The 20354-nt window shown below is 48.2% G+C and overlaps 1 protein-coding gene across 1 annotated transcript in view; it reads right to left on the bottom strand.

Annotated features, from left to right (window-relative positions):
• Nucleotides 1-20354, bottom strand: part of FBN3 (fibrillin 3) — a 70172-nt gene that overhangs the window by 18679 nt on the left and 31139 nt on the right. Inside the window, exons 33-47 of the mRNA XM_019964278.2 lie at nucleotides 20011-20136; nucleotides 19767-19889; nucleotides 18795-18917; nucleotides 18340-18501; nucleotides 17319-17387; nucleotides 16322-16447; nucleotides 11519-11644; nucleotides 10996-11145; nucleotides 7728-7799; nucleotides 4021-4146; nucleotides 3621-3746; nucleotides 3050-3175; nucleotides 2587-2703; nucleotides 1003-1131; nucleotides 231-350 (exon numbers count right to left, since the gene is read on the bottom strand). Coding sequence (XP_019819837.2) covers nucleotides 231-350; nucleotides 1003-1131; nucleotides 2587-2703; nucleotides 3050-3175; nucleotides 3621-3746; nucleotides 4021-4146; nucleotides 7728-7799; nucleotides 10996-11145; nucleotides 11519-11644; nucleotides 16322-16447; nucleotides 17319-17387; nucleotides 18340-18501; nucleotides 18795-18917; nucleotides 19767-19889; nucleotides 20011-20136 — 1821 coding nt within the window. The remainder of the gene's footprint in view (nucleotides 1-230; nucleotides 351-1002; nucleotides 1132-2586; nucleotides 2704-3049; nucleotides 3176-3620; nucleotides 3747-4020; nucleotides 4147-7727; nucleotides 7800-10995; nucleotides 11146-11518; nucleotides 11645-16321; nucleotides 16448-17318; nucleotides 17388-18339; nucleotides 18502-18794; nucleotides 18918-19766; nucleotides 19890-20010; nucleotides 20137-20354) is intronic.

Below are 20354 nucleotides of genomic sequence, written 5' to 3' on the forward strand. Positions count from 1 at the left end.
TCCCCTGAGTTGGAAGCGAGGACTCTATACCACTGAACTACCAAGCTCAGTTCAGTTCAGTTCAGTTCAGTCGCTCAGTTGTGTCTGACTCTTTAAGGTAGTCCCCTAAGTGCATCTTTTCACTCACCACCAGTCCAGCTGGCATTCCCATTTTACACATGGAGGAACAGAGGCCCAGGGGTGCCCTCCCCTCCCGGCCCCAGAGCTGGGAGGTGAGGCCAGGTACTCACCGACACAATGGTCGCTCTGCACCTGGAAGCCTGGGGGACAAATGCAGCGGAAGGAGCCCTCGAGGTTCTGGCAAGTGCCTGGCAGGCAGGTTCCCGGAAGGCTGAGACACTCGTTGGTGTCTGTGGAGAGGAGGAGGAGGGGTCTCAGCACTAGCTGGGGGGCAGGGACTCGCCTGGGGCTGAGACCAGCAGCTATGGTCACAGCATAATGGCTGAGGGCCCCCAGACAAGCCTTCCTGGATCCAGAGGAAGGGCTGAGCCTTGGGAAAACAAAGACATCTGGAGAAGAATATTCTGGGTCCTGGTGGGGGTTATAAATGGAGCCAGGTGTTTTCCAGGGAAAGGGGGAGTGAAGTTCCTAATCTCAAGCCACTTGCAGACCCCTTTCATGCTTTCCTTGTCATCCACGCAGCTCCTCTATTATTTCATGCATCATAAAACTTGGATTTTTAAGACAGTCATTCTCTAAACCACAAACCTGGTGAAAACATGGGTGTGGTATGCTGGTTCTGTCTCTTTTTATACCTTAAAATAAATGTATGGTTATGAAATGGAGTCATGCAGTCTCAAAAGTACCAACTGCAGGTCAGCTTGGAGCAGGGGCTGGCTGAGATGGCTTCAGCACCATGGTGAAGGAATGGCAACCCACTCCAGTATTCTTGCCTGGAGAATTCCATGGACAGAGGAGCCTAGCGGGCTACCGTCTATGGGGCCGCAAAGAGTCAGACATGACTGAGTGGCTAACACACACACACACCATAGTGAGACTCACCTATGCAGTTCTTCCCATCACTTGTGAGCTCAAAGCCATCCTTGCAGAGGCAGTGGAAGGAGCCAGCCGTGTTGAGGCACTGGCCAAATCGGCACACCTGCCCCACCATGGTGGTGCACTCATCCATGTCTGCAGAGGGAAGATGGGTCAGCAGGGTTACCCACAGAGCCTAAGGCTCTGAGCGTCCCTTTCACTTCTATTCAAAAATTGACTTCACGGCTGTGACTTCAATTTACTGAGCACTTGGATGCCAGTTGTATATTAACTCTCCAACTATCCTATGAAGCAGACACCAGTATTTTCTAATATGAGCACTGTAATGCTATGAATTTGCCTATAGGTCCTACCTTAGCTGCATCCCACAAATTTTATGTTGTATTTTATTTTCATTTAATTCAAAATGTTTTCTAATTTTCCTTATGATTTCTTCTTTTATCTGTGGGTTCTTTAGGAGTACATTGCTTAATTTCCAAATATTTAGGGATTTTCTAGAGATCTTTTTGTGACTGACTACTACAATAGTTTAATTCCATTACATCTGAGACCCTACCTTGTGTAACCTCAATTAAAAAAAAAAAACTGTTTTATGGCCCAGAATATGATCTTTCCTGGTGAATGTTCATGTACACCTAAGAATAGTGTATATTCTGGAATGCTCCATAAATATCATTTGGGTCTAGGTGGTTCATAGTACTGTTGAGGTGTTTTATATTCTTTCTTACTGATCTACTTTTCCCTCTATTACTGAGGGAGGAGAGAGTTGAGGTCTCTAACCATAACTGTGAGTTTGTCTATTTCATTTTTAGTTCTGTCAATTTTTACTTCTTACCTTTTGAAACTCATTATTAGCTGCATAAGCATTTATGATTGTTATGTCTTCTAAGAGAACTGACTCCTTATAATACATACACTGATTCTATTTCTGGTAATATTCTTTGTCCAGAAGTCAGTCTGATCTGATATTAAGATAGGTAGGTACTGCTGCTGCTGCTAAGTCGCTTCAGTCGTGTCCGATTCTGTGCAACCCCATAGACGGCAGCCCACCAGGCTCGCCCGTCCCTGGGATCCTCCAGGCAAGAATACTGGAGTGGGTTGCCATTGCCTTCTCCAAATATTCTTTGTCCAGAAGTCAATTTGATTGATATTAAGATAGGTAGGTACTACTATTCTATAAGTCTCCTTTTCACAGAGGAGGAAAGTAAAGCACAGACAGGTTAAGTGACTTGCCTAGGGTCACATAGCTGGCAGATGGCAAAGCTGGGATTTGAACTCTTACCACTTGAACTCGTAATCTACACTTTGAACCACGGTACTAAATTACCAGCATCTTGCTTTCACTGTTCACCTTCCTCTCTGTATCGGCCATCTCCTTCTTATCAACCTGAGTGTAAGCTCTAGGAAGGGGCCCCTGGCACCTAACAACTGTAGGGGTTTGGAGAACTTTGTGGTTAACTAGTTTTTAATCTCCTGAGGTTGTTTTACTGAAGGTGTCCCCAGGTCGAGATCCTTCATTTCAGAGAGGTGGTGCCTCTCAAGCCAAGGATCAGCTTTTCAGTGGGGGTGCACTGAGGCTGGGCAGCTCACCCACACAATCTCCGTTGTGTGCTGCCACAAAGCCGGGGAAGCAGAGGCAGTTGTAGGAGCCGACAATGTTCTTGCAGGTCCCATTTCCACACGGCTGCCGGTCACACTCGTCGACATCTGCCAGAGCAAAGGCCCCGACCCCTGGCCAGCTCACCCAGGGCAACAGGCAGCTTGGGGACTGAGGGCCTGACTGGACCCAGCCCCCTTCTCCAGTACCCAGCCCTGCCCACATGGATGGGAAATATATCCTTGGTACTATTTACTACCCCCATTTTACAGATGAGAAAACTGAGGTGCAGGGAGGTGAGTAAGTTATTCACCCCAGGTGTCAGGGGCCAGGACTCAAACTTGTGAGTCAATGAACCAGGATGGGCGGAAGCACCAGCCCCACCCCAGGGGAGGTATAGACCCATGGCCTCCTCATGGCCTGGCCATTGAGGCGGGAGCAGGTGGGCGCTCTCACCCATGCACAGGGTCTGGTCCGCTGAGGCCCGGAAGCCACGGTGACACAGACACATGTAGCTGTCCACTGTGTCCATGCAGTCGCCATGGCTACAGGCATTCGGGATCTCTCGACACTCGTTCCGTCCTGAGGGAGGGCAGGCAGCACAGTGTCCCCAGGGCTCCCACCCACAGCATGTCCTGAGCCGTCACATGCTGCAGTTGGGGGAGCCCGACCCTGCGGGGAAGCTCCCCATGTGAGCTGTTGCCCCAGGGGAGACACTTCACCTCCCATTTCATCCTCACGACTCCCCCATTAACAGATGCCCTCGGCACCCCCACCCCAAAGTACAGCCAAGGTGGCAACTCCAGCGATTAGGACTGTGCGCTTCCACTGCAGGGGGCATGGGTTTGATCGCTGGTCCGAGAACTACGGTCCCTCTTGTAAAGTGACATGGCCAAAAAAAAAAAAAAAAAAAAAACCGCAGCCAAGGAGCAAAGTCCGGACAGGACCATGCCCTACCCGAGTCCCAGCAGGAGACAGAGTCTGGCTTTGTCCTACTCCCTCACCTCCCGACTATGTCCCCACTTACCCACGCAAGCCCCGCCCGGCGACAGCTTGTACCCTTGGGCGCACTCGCAGCGGTAGCTGCCAGCGATGTTGACACAGTCGGCATTCTGCTGGCAGGGGTTCTCCCCGCTGGTGCACTCATCCACGTCTGGGGAGTACAGCCAGCCAGGTGGGGGCAGTGAAAGAAAATCTTTCCTGCAGAATCAAACCCTAAATCCAGCCCCCTCCCCCTGGTTTTTCCAGAAGCAGCTAGAACCACACGGAGGGGGGTGACACAGGATGGAGCCCCTTGGAAAGCTGTTAGCCCCATAGGCAGAGGGGGAAACTGAGATTCATGGAATTTAAATGACTTGCCCAGAGAGGACAGGGTGGGAGAAGGACCAGGATCCCACCTGGGGGTGGGGGTAGGGGGGTGGCAGCACCTTCGCAGACCAGCAGCAGACTGTTGTAGCTGAAGCCCGCAGGGCACTCGCAGCGGAAGCTCCCGATCTGGTTGATGCAGACGCCGCTGGCACAGATGGCGGGGATCTCCCCGCACTCGTCAATGTCTGGGGGAGGTCACCAGCCATCAGGGGCAGTCCAGCCCCTGGCGTCGTCTAGGGACCCTGACCTAAGAGATCGTGCCACTGGGGAGGACTTGTGTGTCCACAAGCGAGCCTTCAATTGAAAAATTCTGCCGTGGCTAACCTAGAACTGCTGACAGCAGAAAGAAATTAGAACGTGAGAGGGAAGGCAGAAGGGGAGAGGGCATCTTTCTCAACAAAAGTGCACATTGGCTGTGACCCAGCACATTTGTGTGTGTGCGTGTGTGTGTGCGTGTGTGTGCAAGACTGCTATTCTGGGGTCTCTGGAATGAAGCAGCCCCATGTGTCAGCAGGAGGTTGCATGAGAGGACCTGCGATGACATTTAGCAAGAGACCAGAAACATCAAAGGAGGAATGGATGACAAAATGTGGTCTCTCCAGACTTCCCTGGTGGTCCAGTCATTAAGACTCTGTGCTCCCACTGCAGGGATCACAGGTTCGATCCCTGGTCAGGGAAGAGCCTGCATGCCACGTGGTCAAAAAAAAATGTTGCTATCTGTTTTACCACCACAATATTGTAAAGTAATTATCCTCTAATTTTTTAAAAAAGGATAAAAAATGTGGTCTTTTCATACAAGAGAATACGATTCAGCCTGAAAAAGGGGTGAAGCACTGACACTCACTACAATGTGGTTGAACCTTGAAAACATGAAGCTTAATGAGAGAAACCAGTCCCCACAGAACAAACACCGTATGATACCATTTATATGAAATGTCCAGAACAGACACATCCAAAGAGACAGAAAGCAGACTAGTGGTTGCTGGGGGCCTGGGGGAAGAGAGAATGAGGAATGATTGTTTATAGGGACGGAGTTTCTTTTTGTGTGCAATGCAACGCTCTAAACTTGAATTGAAGTGATGGAGCACAACTCTGAGAATATACGAAAACCCACTGAACTGTGCACTTTTTCTTTTTCCCTTTGACCACACCTCATAGCATGTGGAACTTTCTAGACTAGGGATCAAACCCATGCCCCCTTCAGTGGAAGGACAGAGCCTTAACCCCTGGATCACCAAGGAAGCCCCTGAACTGTGCACTTTTGATGGGTGAAGTGTATGGTGTGTGAATTATATCTCAGGAGAGCTGTTGTTTTATTTATATGAGATCCTGGAATCTGCCTAAGTGTCCATCCACGGGGAACTGACTTATGACCTGGGATGTGTCCATACTTGGAATACTACAAAGTAGGATGTAGGAGGAAGCAGTCCTGTGTGTAGTAACCTGGCTGGTTCTTCACGACTCTTTTCTGGGGGGAAAAAGAAAGGTTTTTTTTTTTTTTTTTTTTTTTTGTCCTACAGACAATATGTGGGAAAGCATAGGATTTATGTCCAACTCCCAGAAAATAATGCCTACATTTTCAATGGGGGGAACCTCAATATGTGTTTAAATGCATGAAGAAGGCACTAGAAAGAAGTACTCCAGGAATAAAGCACGAGTTGTATCTCAATAAAGCTGTTGTTTATAAAGAAGAACCTGGAATCAGCCTAAGAGTGCACTGGGGGACTGATTTACGACCTTGAACCCTTGAGAGAGGGGGAAAGAGACTGAGATTTGAAGGGGTGGCTGGAAGGGAATCAGATCTCATCTGCTCTGTTCCAGTTGTTGAAAGTAAGGAGAGGGACTTCCCTGGTGGTCCAGGGACTAAGACTCCAAGCTCCCCATGCAGGGGCCAGGCTTCCATCCCTGGTCAGGGAATGGATCTCGCATGCTGCAACAAAGAGCGAAGATCCTTTGTGCCACGACTAAGACCCAGTGCAGCCAAATTAATTACTTAATTAATTTTTTAAAAAAGGAAATAAGGAGAATACATCCATGGGATGAAGACAACTGAAAGTAGGTTCATCAATTAAATACCGCACAGCTGAAATTTAGCATTCAGGTACAAGACCTCATTTAACTTTGATCCATGCTGCAACATGGGTAAATCTTGGGAACATTATGCTGAGTGAAATAAGCCAGACATATAATAAAAGGACTCTTGAGAGTCCTGTGGATTGCAAGGAGATCAAACCAGTCAATCTTGAAGGAAGTTCAGTTCAGTTCAGTCGCTGAGTCGTGTCCGACTCTTTGCGACCCCATGGACTGCAGCATGCCAGGCTTCCCTGTCCATCATCAACTCCCAGAGACAACTCAAACTCATGTCCATCAAGTCAGTGATGCCATCCAACCATCTCATCCTCTGTCGTCCCCTTCTCCTCCCGCCTTCAATCTTTCTCAGCATCAGGGTCTTTTCCAATGAGTCAGTTCTTCGAATCAGGTGGCCAAAGTATTGGAGTTTCAGCTTCAGCATCAGTCCTTCTAATGAATACTCAGGACTGATTTTCATGGCAAATAGATGGGGAAACAATGGAAACAGTGAGAGACTTTATTTTCTTGGGCTCCAAAATCACTGCAGATGGTGACTGCAGCCATGAAATTAAGACACTTCCTCCTTGGAAGAAAAGCTATGAGACAGCATATTAAAAAGCGAGACATTACTTTGCCAATAAAGGTCCATCTAGTCAAAGCTATGGTTTTTCCAGTAGTCATGTACAGATGTGAGAGTTGGACTATAAAGAAAACTGAGCACCGAAGAATTGATGCTTTTGAACTGTGGTGTTGGAGAAGACTCTTGAGAGTCTCTTGGACTGCAAGGAGATCCAACCAGCCAATCCTAAAGGAAATCCTGAAGGAAATCAATCCTGAACATTCAATGGAAGGACTGATGCTGAAGCTGAAGCTGCAGTACTTTGGCCACCTGATGCAAAGAGCCGACTCATTGGAAAATACTCTGATGCTGGGAAAGATTGAAGGCAGGAGGAAATGGGGCAACAGAGTATGAGGTGGTTGGATAGTATCACCAACTCAATGGACATGAGTTTGAGCAAACTCCAGGAGATAGCAGAGGACAGGGAAGCCTGGTGTGCTGCAGTCCATGGGGTAGCAAAGAATCGGACACAAAACTTAGCGACTGAACAGCAGCAGCAAACAAAAAGGACAAATACCATATGATTCTGTTTCTGTGACATAAAATTTACGGAGACCACAGTTCTCCATAAATTGTGGACCTCCACCACAGACCTCCACCACAGTTTGAAAGTAGAATGGGGGTTCCCAGGAGCTGGGGGAAGGGGTGGGGAGTCAGTGTTTATGGGAACAGAGTTTCAGTAGGGGAAGATGACAAAGTTCTGGGGATGAATGGTGGGGATGGTTGCACGATGGTATGAATCTGTTTATTGTTACGAATTGGACACTTAAAAATGGTTAAAATGGCCAATTTTCTGTTATGGGTATTTTAACAGAATGTTTAAAAATGAAGAACAATTTACTAAAAATACTCTCTGCTTTAATTTAAAAAAAAAGAAAAAAAAGGAAAAAAAAGGAGCAGGATTGAGGGGCAGGATTCCTGGCCGAGGGAGATGGAAGAGCGAGGGTGTGGGGTAGAGGAGAATGGAAGGGAAAGAGTTGTGGGGGAGGGGAAAAGAGGGGGCAGGGCTCAGGGCACAGAGTGACCAGGGGCTCCAGGCAGTGGCAGGGGGGAGAAGGGGGCATGGAGGTCACTCACCAAGGGGCTTCCCTGTGTGGATGTCGATGACGAACCCGGGAACCTGGTTTCCACACAGGATCTGGTAATCCACTGTGCAAAGGAAAACAGGGGAGTGGGGGCTGAGGCTGCAGCCCTGCTAGGAGGACCCCTCCTCTTGTCTCTCTGATCACCTGGTCCATCCCTGTAGCCCGGTGCTCACGTGGCCTCTGATAACTCCCTCCACGCTAAACAGCACCGGGAGGGTTACAGGCCCCTGTGCAGTGTGATCTTCCAACACGTAGGCAATTCTCTTCTCTCTGTGAGTGCCACCAGCCACACCCCACCATCCTCACCATAAAATGCAGACTCTACAGTCTGGACCTCCAGACCTTCCTCTCTCCCTCAGTCTCACCTTTCTGCCAACAGGAACTCTTGCCCTCCTGTTACCCTGATTTCATTACACATCTGGATATTCCTGCTGTTACGCTACCATAACTTTGCACATACTGTTCCCTTTGCTGTTCTCTAGCACAGTCTGCTTCAGCCTTGAGGACTCAGGGCAGCTCATCACTCTGGCCATGGACAGAGGATGATACTGTCCTTTGGCTCCCCCAGGCAATTCGTTGTTGCTGTTGTTGTTCAGTCACTAAGTCACGTCCAACTCTTTGTAGCCCCCTGAACTGCAGCCCACCAGGCTCCTCTGTCCATGGGGTTTCCCAGGAGAAAATACTGGAGTGGCTTGCCATTTCCTCCTCCAGGGGATCTTCCCAACCCAGGGATTGAACCCATGTCTCCTGCATTGGCAGGCAGATTCTTTACCACTGAGCCAGCTAGGAAGTCCCCTGGGCAATTCACTCTCTAATTATATCCCACTGCTGACACCAAAATTTTGCTTACCTGACCTCAGTCCCCAGGTGGGTGTGTGTCCCTGGACCCACGTGACAGACATTATCAGGCATTAGGTTGGTGCCCCCTTTCCCCAGGTCCCTGCCCTGCCCCTCACTCACTCTTCTGCCTGCATCATGATGGGACATGATGGCCACTGAGCCTAGTGTGGACTTCCGCCTCATCGGTATTCGACCTGCAGCTCAGATTCAGGTGCACACAATTCAGGCAGGTACCCGAGTCCCAGCACATAATCTGTGACTGACGTTTGATCTATTTTGATGATTTCATGACCAGACTTGGCCGTCTGCAGTTTCCTCCCAGACTGCACAGCTTGGGTCTACCATATTCTTATTTTCTAGAACTCAGAACAGGGTCTGGCACCCAGAGATACCCAATAATGACCCCCTCCCCACTCCATTGTGTTGGGTTGAACAATGACCCTCCCACCCCCAAAGTTCCTGTCCACCAAGACTTTCTGGGACCTTTTTTGGAAATAGGATCTTTGCAGAGTTAATCAAGTTGAGGTGATCCTAGATCAGGGTAGCCCTAATGCAATGACTGGGCTTCCCTGGTAGCTCAGATGGTAAAGAATCTGCCTGCAATGCAGGAGACGTGGGTTCAATCCCTGGGTCAGGAAGACCCCCTGGAGAAGGGAGTGGCTACCTATTCCAGTATTCTTGACTGGAGATTCCCATGGACAGAGGAGTCTGGTGGGCTACAGTCCATGGGGTCTCAAAGAGTCAGACATGACTGAGTGGCTAGGCCCACACACACAGTGCAATGACTGGTGTCCTTATAAGAAAAGGAGAGATGGGTGGAGACATGAGGAGAGGTCATGTGAGCTGAAGGCAGAGACAGGGATGATGCAGGTACAAGCCAAGCAACACCAAAGAAGCCACCAGAGGATGGACAAGGCAAAAAGGAATTCTGCCCTCGAGCCTCTGGGGAAGAATAACGCTGCTCACACCTTCACTTCTGACTTCTAGCCTCCATGACTGTGAGAAAATACATTTCTGTTTGTTTGGTTGGTTGCTTTTGGCCACACTGGGCAGGATGTGGGATCTTAGTTCCCTGATCAGGGATTGAACCCACCACCCCTGCAATAGGAGCATGGAGTTTTAACCACTGGACTGCCAGGGAAGTCCCCCATATTTTTCTTTTTTTAAAGCCACCAAGTCTGTGGTATTTGTTGCCACAACCCTAGGGAACTCATTGTCTCAGTTCAGGCTGCTATAAGGAAATACCATGGACAGTGTGGCTTCAATAACAAACATTTACTTCTCATGATTCTGCAGGCTGCGAAGTTGAAGGTCAAGGCACCGGCAGATCTGGTGTCTGGTGAGAAGTCTTCCTGTCTGTCTTCCTGCTGTGTCTTCACATGGCAAACACAGAGCAACTCTTGTGTCTCTTCTTATAAGGGCACCACTCCCATTTAGAGGGCTCCATCCACATGACCTAATTAACTCCCAAAGGCACCACCTCCAAACACTATTATTACACTGAGGGTTAGGGCTTCAACATATGAAATCTGGGATGAGGGACACAAGCATTCATTCCATAGCACTAATACGCTTGTCAAACCAGTCAATCCTAAAGGAAATCAACCCTGAATATTCATTGGAATGACTGATGCTGAAGCTCCAATACTTTGGCCACCTGATGGGAAGAGCCAACTCACTGGAAAAGACCCAGATGCTGGGAAAGATTGAGGGCAGGAGGAGAAGGCAGCGACAGAGGATGAGATGGTTGGATGGCATCACTGACTCAATGGACGAGTTTGGGCAAACTCTGGGAGATAGTGGAGGACAGGGGAGGCTGGTGCGCTGCAGCTCATGGGGTTGCAGATTCAGAAATGATTGAGAGACTGAACAATACACTTTAATCTTCGGCTGCTCTCTCTGGTGGGCACTCCATTCCTGCAGCTCTTTCTGATGCCCAGCTGGCTGATAAGTTTTTCTAATAGAGCTCACCCCTACTGCTCAGTCCTTCTTTTAGGGTTTTTCTCCTGCTGTCCCCTGCCTGGAACACCCTTCTTCATCCCAATCGACATTTCTGTAATCCTTTCCAGAGCTTCTGTGAGCTCGCTACTTTCCCAGTTCATGGGGCCCTGGTGTCTCTGACCACTTCTGTTTTTCGCTCTTGGCCCCACGCATTCACTGACATCCCTCCACCCCTAGATAATCTGTGAGTCTTCAAAGTTCTTTAACCCAGATGAAAGCCTTGCTGATCCACCCTGAATTCCACAAGTCTGCAAAATCAGGATGCATTGATTTTCCCCATACACTGATCGGGATGGAATTTCAACTCTTTGGCTCTAATCAAAACAACGACTCATCCAGGAGTCCTAAGTGCAGCAGGCTGCCTTAAACACTGCCCTGAAAAGGGCCAGACTGAAAGAAGGCGGGGGAGGGGCACTCACGACTGGCGGGGGTCGGGCAGGCCTCACAGGGTCTATTCCAGGCCTGGCCAATGTTGTAGGAACAGCAGCACATCTTCCGGGTCACGTTAAAGGCCAGCTCATTCTGACATGTGCTGTTGTAATGCCGGAAGCAGATGCTCTTCCTCATGTCTGCAGTTGGGTTGGGGAGAAGGATGTAGGTAAGAGACACCAGAGGAAGACAGCCAGAGAGGCAGAAGCTCATTCACAAATCCATTTGAAAACCACTGGCTTGACTTCTCTGAGGCAACACACAGAAGAGTGCCATTCACATGTTGACCTTTCTTGGGCAGTGCACAACCTGGACAACCATTCATGGCAGCCCTGAGCCTGCAGCCTTGTTCACTGCTGCCTAGCAGCATTTCAAATACACTCACCCTTCATCTCTCCCCCAACAAACATGCCTCTCCACACTCTTTCAAGGGTTGGAGACTTCCAGAAGCCCCTCCCATAGGCTAGTCCTTTTTTCACAACTACTGGTCTCTCTCATCATCATACTTCATACCCATGCAGTTATTGCCACCGTTGACTTGCAGGTATTCCACAGGGCAGACACAAGTGTAGTTCCCCAGAGTGTTATAGCAGGTTCCAGGGCCACAGATGCCTGAGTGTGCAGAGCATTCGTCGATGTCTGCAAGGGAGGGAGGAATTGTCTGTATCCAGGAATCATCTGGATAACTCCCCACCCCAGGTCTGCCAGAACCACTTTACTATGTGCTTGAGTCTAGTTTCAAGATCAGCTTCAAATGCACAGATATCTTAGTGATGTGGAAAGACACAGCATGGTGTTAGGTGGGGAAAACAGTTTACTATGATCCCTGCTCTATTAAGAAAAAAGAAAAAATATGACCTGCTGCTGCTGCTGCTAAGTCGCTTCAGTCATGTCTGACTCTATGCGACCCCATAGACGGCAGCCCACAAGGCTCCCCCGTCCCTGAGATTCTCCAGGCAAGAACACTGGAGTGGGTTGCCATTTCCTTCTCCAGTGCATGAAAGTAAAAAGTGAAAGTGAAGTTGCTCAGTCGTGTCCGACTCTTAGCGACCCCATGGACTGCAGCCCAGAGCTTACAAATGAATGATATTATCACCAAGAGTGGGGCAATCCCGTGCTTCCCAGTGTGATGCAATAGGAAGCAAGAGTCCTTCGAATAAAATATTATTGAAAGAAAAAAGTTGATTCTCAATCAGATCAATCCCCTAGTCCAGAGGCAGCAAATTTTTTCTGCAAAGCAAATTGCTGCTTAGTTGCTTAGTCGTGTCTAATCCTTTTGTGACCCCATGGAATGTAGCCCACCAGGCTCCTCTGTCCATGGGATTCTCCAGGCAAGAATACTAGAGTGGGTTGCCTTTCCTTTTCCAGGGGATCTTCTCAACCCAGGGATCAAACCCATGTCTCTTCCATCTCCTGAACTGCAGGCAGATTCTTTACCACTAAGCCACCAGGGCTTTTTTTTTTTCGCATTGTCAGGCAACAATGGTCTCTGATGAGCTTTTCACACTGCCAAGGAGCGTGTAGGCAGCCAAAGACAATGAGTAAACAAATTAGCATGCTATGCTCTAATAAAACTTGATTTATGGCCACTGAAATGTGAGTTTCATGTCATTTTCATGTGGCTCAAAATATTATTCTTCTGATTTTTTTCCAATAATTTTTAAAAATGTAAAAAGCATTCCTAATGGCCTACACAAAAACAAGCAGTAGTTTATTTCACTAGGAGTGACATTTCCAAAAATGGCAGAGGGACCCAGAGGGATGGTATGGGGAGGGAGGAGGGAGGAGGGTTCAGGAAAAAAAAAAAAAAGTAATTAAATGACAGACTTTTAAAATTACTAAATAATAACCAAAAAATAAAAAAATAAAAGCTTTGGAAGGAAAATGAAAAAAAAAAATGGCAGAGTAGGGAATGTTGAAGTTCTACTCCTCCACAAAAAGCAACTACAGAGCTGGGCAAAAACTGACAAAATTAACTTTAGATGAACTCTGGGACCCAGTCAAAAACTTACAAAACCAGGGGACCTGACATAGAGGATATACTAAAGAATCCACAGAATGAAAACTATTAAAACTATAAATGAGGTCAGCACAATTGCAGCATACAAGATCAACAAAACACTGACCAAGAAATTTCAGTTGTATTTCTGCACACTATCAAAAAGTAATTACAAGTGAAATTAAGGAAATAATTCCACTTAGCATCCAAAAGGTAAAATATTTAAGAGTAAGTGCAGCCCAAGAGGTGAAAGACTTGTACGCAGAAACCTATAAAACGCTCCTAAGAAAAATTAATAAGACCTAAGTAAATGGAAAAACATCCTGTAGACATGAATTAAAAGACTCATTATTGTTAAAATGTCAATACTCCCCAAAGTGATTTATAGATTCAATGTATTCTAATCAAAATCCCAATGACTTCTCTTTTTTTGGCAGAAATGGAAAAGCTGATCCTAAAACTCATATGGAATTGTAGGAAACCCCAAATAGCCAAAACAGTCTTGAGAAAAGAAAAAAAAGTTGGAGGAGTCAGGCTTCTCCATTTCTAAAACTACTTACAATGCTACAGTAATCAAAAGAGTGTGGTACTGGTATAAGGATAGACCTATAAATCAGTGGAATAGAATTTAGAGTACAGAAATAAACCCAGACATCTATAGTCAATTGATTTTCAACAACACTATTCAATGGAGAAAAAAGAGGCTTCTCAACAAATGGTGCTGGGACGATTAGATATCCACATGCAAAAGAATGAAGTTGGATCCTACCTCATACCATACACAAAAATTAACTCAAAATACAAAACTCAAATTAACTCAAAATACAAAAAAATTAATACAAAACTCAAATTAACTCAAAATACAAAAAATTAGCTCAAAATACAAAGACCTAAACAGGGGAGGTAACACATAAAACCCTTGGAAGAAAACACAGAGGTAAATCTTAAAGACCTTGTATTTAGCAATAGATTCTTAGATACGACACCAAAAGCACAAACCAAAAAGCAAACAAAAAACCCAGATAAGCTGGATTTCATAAAAATTTAAACCTATTGTGCATCAGTGACACTATCAAGAAAGTAAAACACAACCCACAGAATGGGAGAAACTCTTTGCAAATCACATAGGTGATGGGAGTCTTGTCCAGCATATATAAAGAACTCTTACAACTCAACAACAAAAAGACAAACAACCCAATTTCTAAATGGGCAAAAGGCCTGAAAGGACATTTTTTCCAAAGAAGATACACAAATGGCCAATAAGCACATGAAAAGGTACTCAACCTCATTAGTCATTAGGGGAACACAAATCAAAACCATGAGATACCACCTCACACCCACTAGGATAATATTACTTTAAATGATGGAAAATAGCAAGTGTTGATAACAAACATGGAGAAATTGGAACCCTCGTATGTTGCTGGTGAAAATGCAAAACGGTGCAGCTGCTGTGGAAAACGGTTTGGCAGTTCCTCAGAAAAGTCAAACACAGAATCACCATGTGACTTAGTGATTCTAGGAGTCAGATAAAATTTTCAACAAGGACTGGTTATAGAATTTGCCCAGCGCAAATGAAAACCCTTGTTTAAAGTATATGAAGAATTTCAAGATGGCAAGAGCAGAGCATTAAACTAAGTGGACAGGGCTGGGGAGTGGGGGCTTCGGAGTAGAGGGCCCTTGAGCCCGAAAGCTGGAAAGTACTGCAAGACTGCAGCCCTCAAGGGCACGAACTGACCCTGCAAGGCTCCACAGCCAAGGCCAACATTCAGGTTGAAATCTTTCTGCCCTGTGATAGTCAAAAAATGCAGCACACTGCCATATTTGATGACAGAAGTTTTCCCCTTTTCTTTTGATAGTCTATGGGATAGGAGAAGCAGGGAAGGATAAAATAATTTTCAAGCATTTTGGGTTCTGATTCTGGTTTGCCAGCTCCCACCTACACATACAAAGGAGCTTTCGAGCTTAGATCTCTCCCAGCCTTCACCATTTCCTTGAGTCTCTAAAGCATGAGAAAACTCTTAAGTGTCCCTTGGATAGCAAGGACCAATCAATCCTAAAGGAAATCAACCCTGAATATTCATTAGAAGGACTGATGCTGAAGCTGAAGCTCCAATACTTTGGCCACATGATGCAAAGAGCTGGCTCATTGGAAAAGACCCTAATGCTGGAAAAGACTGAGGGCAGGAAGACAAGGGGGCAACAGAGGATGAGATGGTTGGATGGCATCATTGACTCAACGGACATGAGTTTGAGCAAACTCTGGGAGATAGAGAAGGAGAGGGGAAGCCTGGCGTGCTGCAGTCCATGGGGTTGCAAAGAGTAGGACATGACTGAGTGACTGAACAACTAAAGCGTGCTGCTCAGAGTGGACAGTCTGCTGTCCTAGTGTGCTGATGCTGGGTCTGGTTGCATGCAGGTGCTCAGTTAATATTGCTGAAAAGAAAAAAAGGAATGGGTTGGTGGACAGATGGATGGATGAAGGAAGGAATTTGATACATTGTATGAAAACAGCTCAGGCTCAAGGATCAGGATGGCTGGGCCGGGACCCAGTTTCTATCACTTACTGGCTGGTTTTGTGGCTCAGACAGTAAAGAACCCACCTACAATACAGGAGACTGGGTTTGATCCCTGGGTCAGGAAGATCCCCTGGAGAAGGGAATAGTAACCCATTCCAAGTATTCTTAGCTGGAGAATCCCATGAACAGAGAGGAGCCTAGTGGGCTATAGTTGCTGAGACAGACATGACTGAATGACTAACACTTTCACTTTCACCACTCAAATGACTTAACTCCCTTAGTTTCTGAATCCGAAAAATGGGGTCATAGTAGGAACATCTCCCCCATGAGGCTGTTTTGGTAAATGAATGAATGGCAAGTGCTCAGCTCCGTGGTGATACTCAATTACAGACACCAATTAACTGTTGGTTGTTACTAAGATGCAAGAGAGGACCGTAAGACAAATGAAGCGGATGCTTAAAGGAAAGGTGTGACTGCTCTTTAGGTGTCTGTTTCCTTCCTCTCTTAGCTCTGGGCCTTGGTCAGCTTTTGCCCTGAGGAAGGGCATGGCTGCTGAGATAAACCCAGATCAATTCTGAGTGGGAAGGAGGCTGGAGGTCAGGCAATGGGGAGATGGGGAAGAAGCAATGGAGCAGAGGGTAGATCGGGGCATTCCAAGGAAGCATTCGCAGCCCTTCCAGTGGGCCCTGGGCAGCAAGGCAAGGGAGCAGACTCTGGAGTGGGGCATGTGAGCCCCCAGGCCCTGAAGAAGAGGTGAGGCTGGGCAGAAATGCAGGCAGGGAGGAGAGGGCTCAAGCTCACCCTCACAGATGCGGGTATCCTCATTGAGGTGGTAGCCGGGTGGGCACTCGCACTGGAAGCTGCCAAAGGTGTTGACACAGTTGCCCCCCTGGCACAGCCCTGGCAGCTCCTGGCATTCGTCAATGTCTGTCAGGAAGTGAGGAAGCTGTGCTTGGAAGCTATACCCAAGCAGAGTACTTGGGGGACACCCATGCTTTCCCCTGGGACCTCCTGCTTCTTTAAGGACACCCAAGAGCTGTTGGATATTTAGAGGCTGTACCCAGACTCTCCTGGGTCAATGTCACTGTGAATTCATCCTCTTTCCCTTCATTGGATCGTCCATCCTCTCATCCATCCAACTATCCTTCACAAAGCTCCCTCTTGATGGAATTCCCAATCTCATTATCCACTTTGGATAGAAGAATAGATGGATGGGTGGGTGGGTAAGCAGATGGACAGAGATGAAAAGTAGTGGATGAGGGAATAAACAACAGTGTGAATGGACAAGAACATGAGTGTGAATAAACAGGTGGGTGAGTAGGCGGATGAATAAATGAAAGGAGGAATGAGTAGGTGGATGGATGGATGTGTGGATGGATGGATATGGGAGGATAGATGTATCAATGGGCAGATAGGTGGATATGAAAAGCAGGGAACGGGTCAAATAAGCAAACGGGTCAATGGATGAAAAGAATGACTGGATGGATGGGTGGGCGGGTAGGTGAGTAGATGAATGGATTGTAGGTGAGTGGATGGATAAACGTACTTATATGCATGTATATATGGATGAATGGATGGAAGGAAGGAAAGAAGAAAGGGTGGAAGGATGGATGGGGAATGGATATATGGATGGGTGGATGGGGACTGGATAGAAGGATGAATCAACAAACCAATAGGTGGAAAAGCTGAGAGGACCTGCCCCCCACCCCAAAGTTGCCCAACTCTGCTCCTTGGTGATGGGACATGAAAGGAAGGTCAATCAGTGGGTACATGGATGGATAGTCTACCAGGAACTCACCTTCCAGGATGACAGTGATGGAATTAGGCCGGAAGCCCTCACCCCCTGGGCACAGGGTTCTGTACTCAGCTGCAAGGCAAAGAAGCTCTTGTGAGGGGCTGTGGGGTGAGGCATTTGGGCAAAGCTCAGGGGAAGCACAGGAGGGGAGGTCCCCTAAAAAGGCCTCAAGAATGGGCCTGGCATCCTGTTACCATAGAAACTACATCCCTTTACCTCCTCAGCCTCTGGAGCCTAGAAACTGGTACAATCATGGAGGATCTGGTGTCTGTGTGTGTGTGTATAAACACTTGCTCACCTTCAACATGTAAGCAGATGGATTTTGTGGCGGTAGTTGGGGGTAGGGAGGAAGGATTCTTGTGATCCAAAACCAGACTCTAATGTGACCACAAGTTTACCCCATGAAAGGAAGATCTTGCATGTACATTCACACACACATATGCCCCGGAATAGGTACACACATGCCTCCCTGCTCCACACCTGAGGACTTTGCACATGCTGTTCCCATTGCACCACACATCCTTCCCCCTACACTGCCTGGAAAACTCCTACACATTCTTCAAAACCTCATTCAAGTCCTCTCCTAGGAAGACTTCCCTTACCCACTTCCTCTCCATGGCTTCCTCTTTGGCCATCACTATGTCTCAAACAGACCCTTACAATAGTTCTACTCTCAACAGTCCAGGGACTGTTGGTTTATGGGGGGGGGCAGGGTGCAGCGGCTGTATTTCATCCTTCTCTAGGTTCCTTGCCCTAGGAATTCTCAATGTTTGTTGACTGACTGAGTGGGCAAGTAAATGTACACATACAAAGAATTTGCAGGAAGAGATGACAGAGGAGATTCTGGGGAGAGGTCGAGATGATGAACTGCTGAGAATATGCTGTGTGACCCAGGCTGAGTCCTTCTCCCTTTCTGGTTCCCAGTGTCCCTCCCTTAGCAGAGATGACCCCCTAAGCCCTAAGGGAGCCTGGACCAGGGCTAGGTCTCTGTCTTCTCCAGCCCCCACTCCACTCAGGGACTCACTGGTGTTGGCCAGCGGGCACAGCTCACAAGGGTTGCCCCAAGCCCGACCCAGGGAGCAACAGCAGGACGCCCGGGTGACGCCAACCCCGATCTCCGCACTGCAGGAAATGCCACCGTCCCCTCGATCCTGCGTGTCCAGGAAACAGTTCCCGACCCGGGTATCTAAACAGGCAGAAAGGGGTGGTTAGCAAGTGGTGGGGGAGAAATAGGGTGGGTGTGTCTGTGTGTGTGTTTGCACCTCTTGTATGTGTAACTGTGTATTACTCTATGTATGTCTGTGTGTGCATGTGTCTGTGTGCATATGTGACTCTGACCATCTGTCAGTCTAGAGCCCAAAGGCTGTATCGCAAAAGACAGGGACAATTGCTCTGGCCAAGGGCCTGTCTATCGGGAGCAGGTGGCCTCATCCAGCGCGTGGACCCCAGAACCCCACCTGCAGCAGAGTGCATACTTACCCACGCAGCCCACGCCGCTGGGATTCAGCTCAAAATCCTGCGGGCAGTTGCAGAGGTAGCTGCCAGGGGTGTTGACACACAGGCCGTTGATGCAGTTCACAGGGTCTGCACACTCATTCACATCTGTGGGGTGGGGGCAGCATCAGCAGAGATCCTCCCCCTCTCAACTCACTTCCCTCCTGCCTTTTTCCTGGGGAGTCGAATACCTGGCTGCTGGGGGCTGGTCTTAAGGACAAGGCCCCTGGGAAGAAAGCCTGATGGGACAGTAGCCTGTCCCAGGCAACCCCCTGCTTTCCTCTGCTCTTTTCTGCTTGGCCTGGAGGTTTGCCTTTGCCAGCAGAGTCCACGAGCTAACATACAAAAACCAATATTGAGGACATGTTTCAAGCTAGGGGCTGGCAGACTACAACTTGTGGGTCAAATCCGGCCCCCTATCTGTTTGTGTAAATAAAATTTTACTGGTACACAAGCACAACCATTCATTCACTTATCACCTATGTCTGTTTCTAAGCTACAGGGCAAAGACTGTATGGCTGAAAACTGAAAATATTTACTGGCTGGCCCTTCATTGAAAAAGTCTGCTGACTCCCATTTGGGATAGACAGGTGGGAGACCATTTTGATGGTTGCGGTGGAGGGAGCTCGACTTCATTGATTTACAGCATCCTTTTTTTCTTTTGGCTGCATGGCATGCAGGATGCGAGACCTTAGTTCCCCAACCAGGGATCGAACTTGTGTCCCCTGCAGTGGAAGCATGGAATCTTAACCACTGGACTGCCAGAGAAGTCTCCCTGATTCACTGGATTTATTTGGGGGATGATAAATGATGATGATGATGAAGGTTAATGGAGAGGGGCACTATTGGAGGTGGGGTCAGACAAGGACTCCCTCCACTCTGTAGAGGACATGTGAGAAGAGATCTGTGGGAATTGATGGAACAAGCCTGCCACCCTGAACCCTGCGGACCCCACACCTGTGCAGTTGCCACCACCGCGGTCCAGCTCATAGCCCTCATCGCAGATACAGCGGAACATCCCCGGCAGGTTCTCACAGCTCCCGAACACACAGATGTTCCCGAGCACACACTCATCCACATCTGAGGAGGAGTGGAGCCCAGGTGAGCACAGCCTGGTCAGCATCCCGCTCCTGCTGCCCCCAGCGCCAGCGACTCCAGGGACCCCCTGCTCTGCCCGCACCCCGGCCGCCCCAGACCTCACCCTGGCAGGCATGCTGGTCCTTGGTGGGGCTGAAGCCCATCTCGCACTCGCAGCGGTACCCGCCGGGGACATTGAGACACTGCCCATTCTCGCAAAGGGCCACATTCTCTGCACACTCGTCCCTGTCTAAAGGGACTCAAAGGAGGGGGGCTGGTGGTCAGCAGGTGAGGACCCACATGGTGGGGGCAGGCGGCCCTGATCACTCGAACCCTTCACTGTCACCTGGAGTTCTAGGGAGCTGGCAAGTAGCCCGGGGGCACTCAGACCCCGACTCAATGGGCAGGTGATTGAGTCAGAGCCAGGGAGAGGACAGGGGTCATGGTCACTCACAATCTGGGGTGGAG

This window comes from Bos indicus, chromosome 7 (assembly GCF_029378745.1).
Source record: "Bos indicus isolate NIAB-ARS_2022 breed Sahiwal x Tharparkar chromosome 7, NIAB-ARS_B.indTharparkar_mat_pri_1.0, whole genome shotgun sequence".
NCBI lineage: Eukaryota > Metazoa > Chordata > Mammalia > Artiodactyla > Bovidae > Bos > Bos indicus.